General features: G+C 35.4%; 1 protein-coding gene across 1 annotated transcript; it reads right to left on the bottom strand.

The window, feature by feature from the left end:
* Window positions 1–359: 359 nt before the first annotated feature.
* Window positions 360–2,494, bottom strand: LOC131178347 (uncharacterized). Its single transcript, XM_058143305.1, has 3 exons — window positions 2,350–2,494; window positions 737–1,267; window positions 360–506 (listed from the first exon to the last, which is right to left on the bottom strand). The coding sequence occupies exons 1-3, from the start codon at window positions 2,492–2,494 to the stop codon at window positions 478–480; spliced, it is 705 nt and encodes a 234-aa protein (XP_057999288.1). The 3' UTR covers window positions 360–477.
* Between the last annotated feature and the right edge of the window lie 9,710 nt (window positions 2,495–12,204).

Below are 12,204 nucleotides of genomic sequence, written 5' to 3'. Positions count from 1 at the left end.
ACTGAAATTGTGCTGAAAAATATTCTTTAGCATTATCACTTCTTAATATGTGCACAGAAATATTAAATTGTGTTTTGATTTCATTACAAAAGGCACAAAAGATAGAAAACAACTCGAGCGATTCTTCATTAAATATAACGGGTAACACGAGTAATCATCAACAAAAGTAACAAAATAACGAAATTCAGTTTTAGAAGTAATGAACAAGGACCCCAAACATCGAATGAACTAACTCAAAAGGGGATGAAGCCCGTTTATTAACTCTAGACACGAAGGCAAGCGATGATGTTTTGCAAAGCGACACGACTCACATTCTAGTCTTGATAAAGATCAAATCGAGGACACAACTTCTTCATGGTAGACAAAGAAGGATGACCCAATCTACAATGAGCTTCAAGAGGTGTTACGGTACTGGAGCAAACAAGCGACTGCGGTACATGATTTTCCAGAATGTAGAGACCACCTGACTCACGTCCTCTACCAATAATCTGCTTCGTCGTAAGATCCTGAAACAAACACTGATCAGGAAAAAATGAAATAGAACAATTTAAGGTACGAGTAAGTTTACTAACAAAGTAGATTAAAGAGAAATTTGGTAGACACAAAGCAGATGACAAAGAAATTGTGAAGTCGGATTCGCGATTCGAACCCATGACACAAGAAGTAGAACCATCAGCTAAAGTAACAGTAGAGGAAGTGGGATTAGACTGAAAAGCAGATAGAAGACTAGAATTACCTGTCATGTGATCTGTTGCACCAGAATCAATAACCCATTTGGATGAGGAAGACACAAGGCATGTAGTGGATTTACCTGACTCAGCGATCGCAGTGATAGGGGAACTGGTAGGCTTTAGAGATGCCTGATACTGGGAAAACTGTGCAAAATCCTCTGCAGATACCAAAACAGTTTTCTCAGAGGAAGATACTGTAGAATCCTCTGCTGCCATATTTGCCATCTGTGATCGCTGATTTTTCCTCTGAAGTTGCGGACAATTATATTTTGTATGGCCAGGCTCATGACAATAATAACAAATGACTCCTCTTGAGTCCTGATTAGAACTAGCCTCTCCATTACGCTGATTACTTCTGTTGCCTGTAATTCCTCCTCTACTTCCTCTTCTATTACCCTGTTGTCCATTTGGATTACGGCTAATAAGAGCACTACTGGCAGGCTGTGAAGATTGGGTACTCTCTGTACGAAGGACCCGTGTGAATGTTTCATGCAAAGAGGAAATCTCAGAACTGGAAAGAATCTGAGATTTAGCGCCTCATATTCAAGGAAGGCACGCAAGAAAACTCATAACCAGTTGCTCCGTTGGGCTCTTTGAACTTTCACATCAGAACTAAAAGGCAACAATACATTAAGTTCCTCATATACCCGTTTAAAATCCATAAAATAAGCCGTGAGAGACTTATTCTCTTTCTCAGCACGGTAGAATGCCTTACAAACATCATAAATATGGGAGATATTCCCTTTACGAATCTGAGAAAATCTAAGTAATCCATCAATTCCTTAACAAATTCACGGTGATTAATTAAACTAATTACCTCCTTTGTGAATCGAGTTCCGAAGCTGCAAAAACAACCGAGCATCCTCCCTTAGCCAAGTTTGTTGTGTATCATCAGTAGGTGGATCTTTAGTAAGGTGATCATCCTTATCAATGCTACGCAAATAGACCCTAACAGTCTTACTCCACTCCAGGTAATTCGAACCATTAAGTTTGTGTTCCGTGATCTTAGTCATCATCGGAATCACATCAGAAATAACATTCTTATTGTCTGCCATTTGTTGAGACAAAGAAAACTAACCGAAACGCTAATCCAAAGTGCTTGTGACAACAAAATAATCCAAAATCACAAATCAAGCAAATACCGAAATAGGATCTGAGAGCCAAACCTCAGAAGTCCTTTAATGGTGTACTGGATCAGGCAACAGCACACAGTGGTGGAATGAGGGGATTGAGGCGACGTTGGCAATGTTGATCGGAGTTGAAACGGCCGGTCGGCGGCCAAGGTCTCTCCTGAGCTGGGTGGTGAGAACAAATAGTCACCCTAGATAACCAGGCTCTGATACCATGTAGAAAGAGATGATTCTCATTGATTTCAATTAATCTGTACATGGGTATTTATATACAATTGATTCCTATAATTGTGTTATACTAATTAGGAAGAAATCCTAAATAAGAAATCCTAAATAGGAATACAGAATACAGAATATACACAGAAATAATATAATGATTGACTTTCCATAACACTTCTCTTCCTCCTTTGTTTGGTCATCAGAATCACTAAAAGTTTCTTCCACTGATCTTCGTTTGTCTTCTGGTTTTTAATCTTTTAAAATTCTACCACTCCTTAAAGCAACTGCATTACAATGCTCTTTAGGGTTCATTCCTAATTGACTTGGCAGCTTACTAATGGCTTTACTTGATGAACTAGCTTGCTGAGTAATTTGGTTCTCAAGTATCTTATTGTGAATAGTCAGTTGGTCCATTTTGGAAGCTAGTTACTTATCAATTCATTCTGCTATTATTGTGCTGCTAAAAAGCTTTTCATCATTGATTTCATAGTCAGCTTGGATCAGGCTATTAAGGTTAGGGAGGTGGTGGTGGTTGTGCTAAATTCTATCCACTATTCTGAAAACTAGGTGGTGGTGGTGGTCTATATCCCTACTGCTTGTTAATGGGTTGGTTCTGTGAGTTTGACCATGCAAAGTTGGAGTGGTTCCTCCATCCAGGGTTGTAAGTGTTTGAGTATGGGTTGTTGATCTGCCTCTGGTTGAAGTTTCCTTCATTATTCAGATAGTTCATCTGTTCTATGCAGGGCTTACTGTAGTTGCTGCATTCTGAAGACATGTGGCCTCCTCCATAATTATCACAATGTTAATTGCTTGACCCTGTTACATTAGCTTGCATCTTATCAAGTTTTCTCATTTATTGGTCAAACTGAGCATTGATCATACTTAGGGCATCTAATTCTAAGATCCCTGCTGTTTTTGTAACACCCTCACTTTAACTTTAGCTAGTCCGTGCATTTGACTGTTTCAATAACCAATGGCTGTCCGGAGAGCCAAAATGTCTGAAACTATAATTAAACTAGAGTGAGGAGTCATAAATAGATCAAATAATGGTAAAAAAAAAATTAGGAAAAATTTTAGAAATGAAATGCGACAAAGTTAAATGAGCGTGTGCCCCGGTGATGAGTGACCTTAACGGGAAGTTGCTGTCTTCATAGCTAGTAGCCCTAAACCAGAGGGAAATTCAGTGAACTAATTCTGGGATGTCAGAGAAGAGTTACGGTGTCCTAGGTAGCATTAAAATGCCAAGAAAAGGTTAGGAGAATTTTTAAGATCAGTACAGACAGTTTTGGCTCCTTAAGCCAAATGAAGGGCATTTTAGTCATTTCTCTTTCAGAGATGATTTTTGAACAACTTGTCTAGTTAAGTAAATAAATTATATGACATAAAATATGAATAAATATTGCTAAAAATTTAATTAAAAATGATTAGAAAAAAAGAAAAAGAAAATAGAAACAAATACCCAATTATGACATCATGCATATGCAAGCATGATGCAATAAAATTTGTGGACCAATTAGAATTCAACAAGCACACATTAAAACAATTAAAAGGGGATAAAATTTGAAAAAAAAATCAGTTATCTTCCTCCCTTGTTTCAGCCAGCCGAGACCCTTCCCTAAACCTTTTCCACCATTAAAGCTTTCTCAAAGTTTATATCCCATGCAATTCTACCATAAAAACCCTAGCTTTCTTCACAAAAAATTAACCTAGCACCTTGAGAAAGCTTTAAGCAGTAGACATTTGAAGAAAAATTGAAGTTGTAACAAGCCCAAAGAGTATCTAATTCAAGGTTAGTGCACTAAACAATTTATTTTCCTTCTTTAATCTTGTAAGCATGCTAAATCAAGTTTAAATTGGGTGAAATTAAAAGAAAAACTTGAGCAAATGAAAATTTCTAAATTCAATAGCCATGAGAAAGTTGAAGGATTGTTGGTTTTTGATGAAATTAAGTGGCTTAATTATGTTATTGATGAGTATAGATGATGGATAAAGTGATTTGATATGAGTTTGGTGTGTGTATGCCATGAATTGGAAATTGAAGTTAGGGTTTTGGTGGAAATTTGTAGGTTTTATTAAATTGTTAATGAATTGACATTATTAAGGTCAATTAATGACTATTTGAGGTTGTTTGACCATAAAATGAGGCAAATTGTGATATGGGATTGTGAATTGGTAAGGCTGCCCCATGTGATCAATTATGGACCATTGGAGTTTAGTGTGTTTGGACAGCCCTAGTTGGATTTGTATAACTCCAATTGGTGCAAGGCCAATTGGAGGTGAAAATAGACACATAATGCAAAATTTTTGGTGAAGAACCCATGCCTAAAAAACCAACTAAGTTGCCCTAAAAATTGACCTAATTCGAGTAACACATACTGCCCTAGAAAATTGACCAAACGAATAGTGTTTGTTCATTTAGCCATAACTCAGTGTAGAAATATCCAATTGACCTGAATTTTATATCAATCGAAAGATTAGACAATTTAGGACAACTTTCATGAAGAACACCATCTCAAATCTTGATCATAAACCATCTGAAATGCTGGCCAAAGACAAGGTACCAAAACTGCCAGAATACATTCTGCCTAGAAATTCTGGGTAGATACCAATCCGGCTAGCCTTGTTAAAATTAGCATATCTTGAGCTAGAAAACTCCAAATGGAGTAATTTAAAAAGATAATTAAAGAAGACACATAAAGGAATAACTTTCATGAAGAAAGTTTTGTCAAATTTTTACTGTAGCCAGGTCCAATGGAACAGTGAATTTGGACCCCAAATTCTGAAATTCTGAAATTTTGAAATAAAACCTAGGAGGCTAGGAATTGAGTTTGGCAATCAATGCCAACAAAAATAAAATGTAAAATGTGGTATCTTGGTGAACTTAGGCTTAACAAATCTATTATGAATTAAAAAGTCAACCTTTGAAGGGAAATAGTCAAGTGAATAGTAACCCCAATGATATAAGAAATGGTATACTAAATTAGAAAAACTATTAGGATGGTTAATATAGATAATGTGATTAATGAATTTAAATTCTTAAAGTTGAGTGACTTTAGGATTTAAGGAAAATTTAGTTAAATTTGAAATCTATGAAATGTTAATGGATTACTTGAAATATGAATGATTATTTATATACATAGTGTAATGAATAAATGAATATATGAATGAGACTTTAGTTCTCATTATTGGAGAAAGGATAAGGAAAAATGCTTTGAGTACAATTATACATGAAAATAATTGTTATAAATTGTGATCAATATGAATGACATAATGAATGAATAAAAGGATGAATGCATAATTTAGGTAGAATTGTATTTTAGACATCTACACTTTTGCTAGGAATAAAAAGTAAAATGTTATAATTATAATTAGAACATATAATGAAAAAAAATTGATACTTATGAATCCTTAAAGGTACTAATATGCCCATGTATTACCTAGACACGTGTGACACCCCTTACCCGTGTACAGTATACCCGAGTAAGTAATGCCACACGGTGTACCGGCACACTCTAATGTTCCTCAATTAATTTTATATCATGCTTTTGCATATAATTTATGAAATACAATTTATTTAAACCATTTATCAAAAGTATCATTCATTTAAGGTTCCGAAAATTTTAAAGAAAATCCGGCGGAGTACCGGCTAAAAATGGAGAAAACCGTTCTTCGGAACCTGTTAAAAACACTTCCAATATTTTTGTTCCATCATCTCAAACTCCAATATCCAAAATCTCATCAATATTTCTCAATAGCAAATTCTCAATAATCTTTTCATTTCACAACATCCATTTCTCATATACAAGCGATAAATACATGCTCAAATTTTTGCATTCATAGTCATAACTTTCATTATTTACATGGACATCAAAATATATTACATGAGTTCAAATACATATGAAAAAAAAAGTAAAAATCTGCTACAAAATATCAAAATGTCAAAATGACACCTAGTGCCCTACCAATGCACTGCAGGTAGTGAGGTGACACGGACACTGCGCAGAACTGCAGGATGGACTCACCCAGTCTGTGGTCTACTGGGCTCACGATCAGGATTTCCAGTACCTACGCGTGGAAAAAGCAACGCGCTAAGCAATAATGCTTAGTGGTGCAATAATAAAATAACAAGAAATAACAGATATAAATATGTATTGCATGTACATGTTTTGTTTGTCATGTATTTGTATATCCATTCATTTATTTATTCTACATTGCTCATTTTCATTCATTTGGTTGCCCAAGTAACCTACACTAGACGCAATGGATCGATAATGTAAACCGCACTGGGTATCTAGTACCTCGGCCGCCACACCATCGTCGCATATGCATCACCCGGTGTGTAATGCAGCTACCAAGTCAGAATAATCTCGAGCACAAGGCCACGTCTCAATGCAAAGTCAGAATGGCTAAAAGCCATGAAATCACAGAATGGCATTTTTGCCATGTGCAGTACTGCTAACTGAACCCTATTGGCATGCCAAACTATCCAAACCAATCTTGTTAGGTATACTAGGGCATTTGAAACTTTTAAATTCTTAAATCTTTGAATTTCAAGTTTTGGTGTTACTATTCACCTCTATAGTCAACTAAAATGTTGACTTTTTGATAGCAAATATGTACATTGACTTTGGCACTCCCAATATACCACATTTAGTGTTTAAAACTTGTTGGCATTAAGTGTTAATACCATTTCAAAGTGTAACTCAACACAAGCAGAATTTTCAGTTTTGGTGAGTCAACTTCACTGTTCCATTGGACACTGTTACTGTGGGAATTTGAAGAAATGTAAAACATGAAAGTTGTTCCTTATTTTGTCTAGTTGAATTTCTTTTTTTGAATCACTCCATTTGGAGTTTTTTAGCTCTAGATATGGTTCAAAGACCCAAGCTGGCCGAATGTGCATTCTGCAGAAAATTACCATATCTACAGTGCATAAACAGTAACTAGAGTCACTTGGTTGGATGGATTCTGGCCATAATTTGGGGTAGGTTCCTTCATGAAAGTTGTTTGTATATGTCTTAACTTGTTGCTGTAAAAATTTCAGGCCAATTGACCAAATCTACAGTGAGTTATGGCCAAATGAACAGTTACTGTTCATTTGGTCAATTCTGCAGAATTCAGTGCAGGGTATCCGGATTGGGGCCAAGTTTTGGTCCTCTTGCTTTGGTCTTTTGGGCATGGTTTCTTCAGCAAAATTGTGCCATTATAAGCCTAGTTTCATGTCCAATTGGCCAAACACCAATTGGACTAACACAGCCCAAGTTATGGCAGTGCAAAGGGACTGAATTTTCAGTCCCTATACTGTTGTCCTAGGGCAGTTTATACCTTGACTTTGCCATACCATTTTTCAGTCCAAATTGTATTCAACATACCTCAAATGGTCACTTATTGACCATTAGATTGTTCTTTAACAGTTTAGTAAGTCAAGTCAATTTTTCATGCCTCAAAACCCTAATATCCAATGCAATTTAGACATAAACCTCAACTAGCACCCTAGTTCAACATCTATATAGGTATATAGCTTAAACATAACCTCCAATTCATGCTAAGTCCATTAAAAACATCCAAAACCATTCCTCTATTAGGGCTGCCGAAATTCAAGTGTTCATACCCATAGGTTTTTTGTTCATTTAAACTACAAATCTTACTAAGTTCAAGTCCAAAATCATGGAAATAAAGAGTTTAATGGGTATAAGTGCACTAACCTTGTTTGGGCAGAATTTCCAAAGCCCTAAACTTCAATTTCCTTCCTCTTGTTGGCTGCCAAGAGCTTTAGCAAGGTGCTAGGGCAAATTTTTGTGAAGATAACTTAAGGTTTTAAGGTTGGATGTTGGAAGATTTAAAGCTAAACTTGAGCATCAATGGAGGAAAGGGGTATAGGGATTTCGGCTGGTCTTTTGGGGAAGGATGGCTGCTGGTTTTTCTTTCTTATTTTGGTCTTATTTTATCTCTTTTAATAGTTATTCAAAGGATTGCTTAAGTGTGATTGGTGGAAGTTTTTAAGTGACCTCACATTATGTCATAAATGGGCATTTTATTGCATTTTCTTTTCTTTCCTCCACTACTCATTTTTAATTTAATTTCTAGCAATATTTCTTCATATTTTATGTCATATTAATTATTTACTCAACTGGACAAGTCAGCCAAAAATCACCTCGGAAGGCGAAATGACCAAAATGCCCTCCGTTTGGCTTAACGGGTCAAAATCGTCTGTACCGATTGAAAATTTTTTCTAGGTATTTTCTTGGCATTCTAATGCCATGGGAACCTCAATTACCCTTCTCTGGAGTCCCAAAAATTATTTTATAATTTTTCCCCCGGGTCTAGGGCTCCTCGTTGCGAGAACCGCAACTTCCCTCCGGTTACCCATCGCTTGGGCACCGGCTCGTTTTGCTTGGTTGTATTTTATTTCTAAAATTTTTACTAAATTTTTCTTATTAATATTTGAGTTAATTATGGTTCCTGACTTTAGTTTAAATATTTTTCCGGACATTCTAGCTGTCCGGACCGACACCGGTCACCGGAACAGTAAGATGTACGGAGTGGTTATCGGGAGGGTGTTACAACACGTGTGTCAGATTGGATAGATTGGCATGTCAATAGGGTATTGTTTTAGCAGTACTACGTAAGGCTTTATGCCTGTATTCATGGCTTTATGCCTGCACTCATGGCTTTTATGCTTGATTACTTGTTATCATGGCTTTTAGCCATACTGATATGTTACCATGGCTTTGTAGCCATACTGACTGCATACGTGGTTGACGTACTGAGCTTACACGTCCCATGGTATGACGGCCTAAGACATTGCGGTGTCCAGTGCCAACGACTCATTATCCAGTTTAGTCAGTCTATCATAGGTTACTTGGGTAGTGAAATTTATTGAAATAAGTTAAGAATATTAGTAATTAAAAATATTAGAAATTAAATAAATGAGTAAGAAGACCTAAAATAAATTAGATTAATTATTTAACAGAAAGAATTGAAATAAACTGGACTGATGTTAAAAAATTTATCTATTATGAAATGACTCTGAGAGCCTTAGTTATTATGAAATAACCAACGATAACCTAGAAAATACTGAATTAAATGATACAAAAGATTAGTAATAGAATTATAATTTAAATAAATGTTACAATGAACTATGTTTTATTTTCATCTATATTTTGTATATTATTTTCTTTGTTATATTATTACATCACTAAGCAGCAATGCTTAGCGCGATGGATTTGTTTCCTTCATGCAGGTACTGAAGCTAAAACCTAGTAGACATTAGACTGAGATTTTTTAAGTCTAGATCTGCGGAAGTGTCAGAAGTGTTCAAGTTGTCACCTCCTCAGCAATGCATGTAGATAGAGCTCACATAGGTCATATTTTGTATTTTGTATAAAATGCTTAGTTATAGTATTGTAATGTAAACTAAAAAAATTGTAATTAATATTTATGTATTGTAAATTAATAAATCGATTAGTTCATATGTGATTAAATTGTATATCATGTAAATTAATGAAGATTGAAAATTTTCACATATAAGTTAAGAATGAATGAGAATGTATGGAAATGAAATGAATATGAAATTGAATTATATAGAGGATATTCAAATTGATGAGATAATTATGATTAGTATAGATGAGATTTTATTGTGAAAATATTATTGAATTTTTAAGCAGGTGAATAGTGAAATACGTCAACTGGAAATAAAACAGGGGAAACTCTACTAGTTTCTCCTTAGAAAAATAATTGATATTAAAATATAATGAGAACAAATTATTAAAAGAATAAAGTAAGATAAGATAGGGTGCTCCAACACCGAATATGACATGTCTTGCTCGGCTACACTGTAGATGGGTAAGGGGTGTTACAATTTTCCTCATGTCTCCTCTCTCGTCTGAACATTTAAAATTATGATACGTAACCCTTTTTAGAAGTTCAAGAGCTTCATTAACTGTCTTTTCCATGAGGTCTCCTTCTATTATGGAATTAACTGTACTCCTTATGGATGGTAGCAATCTATTATAAAAGTTCTGAACTAGGTGCCAGTCTTCTATGCCATGGTGTGTGCACTCCCTTTGAAGGTCTTTGAACCTTTCCCATGCATCATAAAGTGATTCTCTTTCCCTTTGCCTGAAAGTGTTTAGCTCTACTCTCAATTTTGGAGTCTTTGCAGGTGAGAAGCACCTTGCTAAGAAGGCCTGTGAAAGATCTTCCCAAGTGGTGAATGTTCTAGTTAGTTGAGAAAGTAGCCACTTTCTTGCCTTTTCTCTGAGAGAGAATGGGAATGCTCTGAGTGAGACTCCATTCATTTTGAATGTGTCGCACAAAGCAAGAAAGCACTAAAGGTGATAGCGTGGATCTTCCATAGGTGAACCTCCAAATTGAGTCTATTGAATCATTTGGGGCCTCGTCGGTTTGAGCTCAAAGTTGTTAGCCTCAACTGTGGACCTGGTGACACTGGATTGGAATCTTTGAATAGTTGGGGCTCCATAGTCCCTCAAGGTTCTTGGCATATTGTTGTTGTTGGCCATGACTGGAGTTTCGAAAACTAGTGGTTCTGGTTCTTGATGTCTCCTTCCTCTCTTGATGGCTTTAAGAGCCTTGTCTATTTCGGGATCCAATTCAAGCACTTCATCCTCAGGCTTTGTTTTAATCATAAACTAAACAGAGAGCCTGAAAAAGGAATAGAAAGTAAAAAAAAAAAAAATTAAATAAATTAAATAAGCAAAAACAAAAACAAATGCCTAAATCAACTAAATTGCCTATAGTTTAATATTACTAAAAGTCCCTAACTACGATGCCATCCCTAACTACAGCGCCAAAAACTTATTTGTTGGTTTACAACCCTGCAAGTGCAAGGATCGCAAATAAGTAATACAATGGTAAGTAGATTATCATTTTCACAAGGAATTTATTAGCATAAGTACCAAGCTAGATAGCAATTTTGACTGTTTAGACTATCGAATATGTTGAGAGATTGAATCAACACCAACTATAGATGCTAAGAATTAAAAGAAGATCAAGTAATAAACTTAAATTTAAAAAACAATTAACTAAAGCAATTCCAGAATTAAGATTTCACACTTTAACTTTATTATGGACTTAACCTTACCTATTTAACAGATTGAGAATTGTTAGTTTGATAGAAATTAATCCTTAGATATCTTAAGTCCTCTCTCGAGTCACCTAATGTGTATTTTAATTAACTTGAACCCCTACTTTCGTGGCGATCAATCTTAATTAAAATCTTTTAAGCTTTTTGATTAATTATGGGAGTCCACAAAGGATTTCAGCCTATCTCTAAGTCAGATTTCCTAAGTTCAAAATCCTGATTTCTAATACTAACCTTCACCATTCAGTTCTTCAATTAATATCCTATATCATGACTAAGTGGGTACTAACACATAGCATGCATTAAGAACAAAGAATATTAAATCAAAGAACAAAATTCAAATCTATTAAATAACCTCAGTATAATCCATAGCAGAAATTAAAAGTGCTACTCTCCTAATACTAGAATTAAACAAACTACTCACTCATGGTGAGTTTAACAAACATACTAAAATTAAAGTAAAAGAATATAAGACAATCTAAAGGAATATAACAAAAGAACCTAGAACAAAGATCTGCAGCCTTAAACTTTTTGAACTTTAGTTGAGAGTCCTTCTCCTTGAGCTTGATGCATTAGAAAACTAGGGGGTTTATATGTAAGGTGAACTCTCCGAACCAACTCCTTTGCATGTTTTGGTCTTCTAGCATTTATATCAGGTAACTCAAAGTTATGTTTTAGAGTCTCAAAAGCCTTATAAGTCTATTCAGAATGAGTGAAGGGGAATTTAGATAGAAACAGAAGTTTTTTTATGGTAAAGTACATGGCCCTAGGCCATGTAAGTCTCTGGACTACTTTAGGTTTTATATTTGAGGGAGACAGCAAGCTACATGAGGGAAGGAAGGCTACACGGGGCAATTCACATAGCCCATATACTGTGATCTCTCCACGGCTCTTCAGGTTTTAACTGTGAGAAGGTTACACATGGTCTAGTGCATGACCTGTGTATTGTGGTTTCTCCATGCCTTCTTCAAATTCTCTTGGCAAGGGAGTCACACGAGTCAAGCTTCATGCTTACATGACC

This window comes from Hevea brasiliensis, chromosome 3, assembly GCF_030052815.1.
Source record: "Hevea brasiliensis isolate MT/VB/25A 57/8 chromosome 3, ASM3005281v1, whole genome shotgun sequence".
NCBI classification, from domain to species: Eukaryota; Viridiplantae; Streptophyta; class Magnoliopsida; order Malpighiales; family Euphorbiaceae; genus Hevea; species Hevea brasiliensis.
Note: the sequence above shows the minus strand (reverse complement) of the source record. Positions and strands in the feature narration are given on the sequence as shown.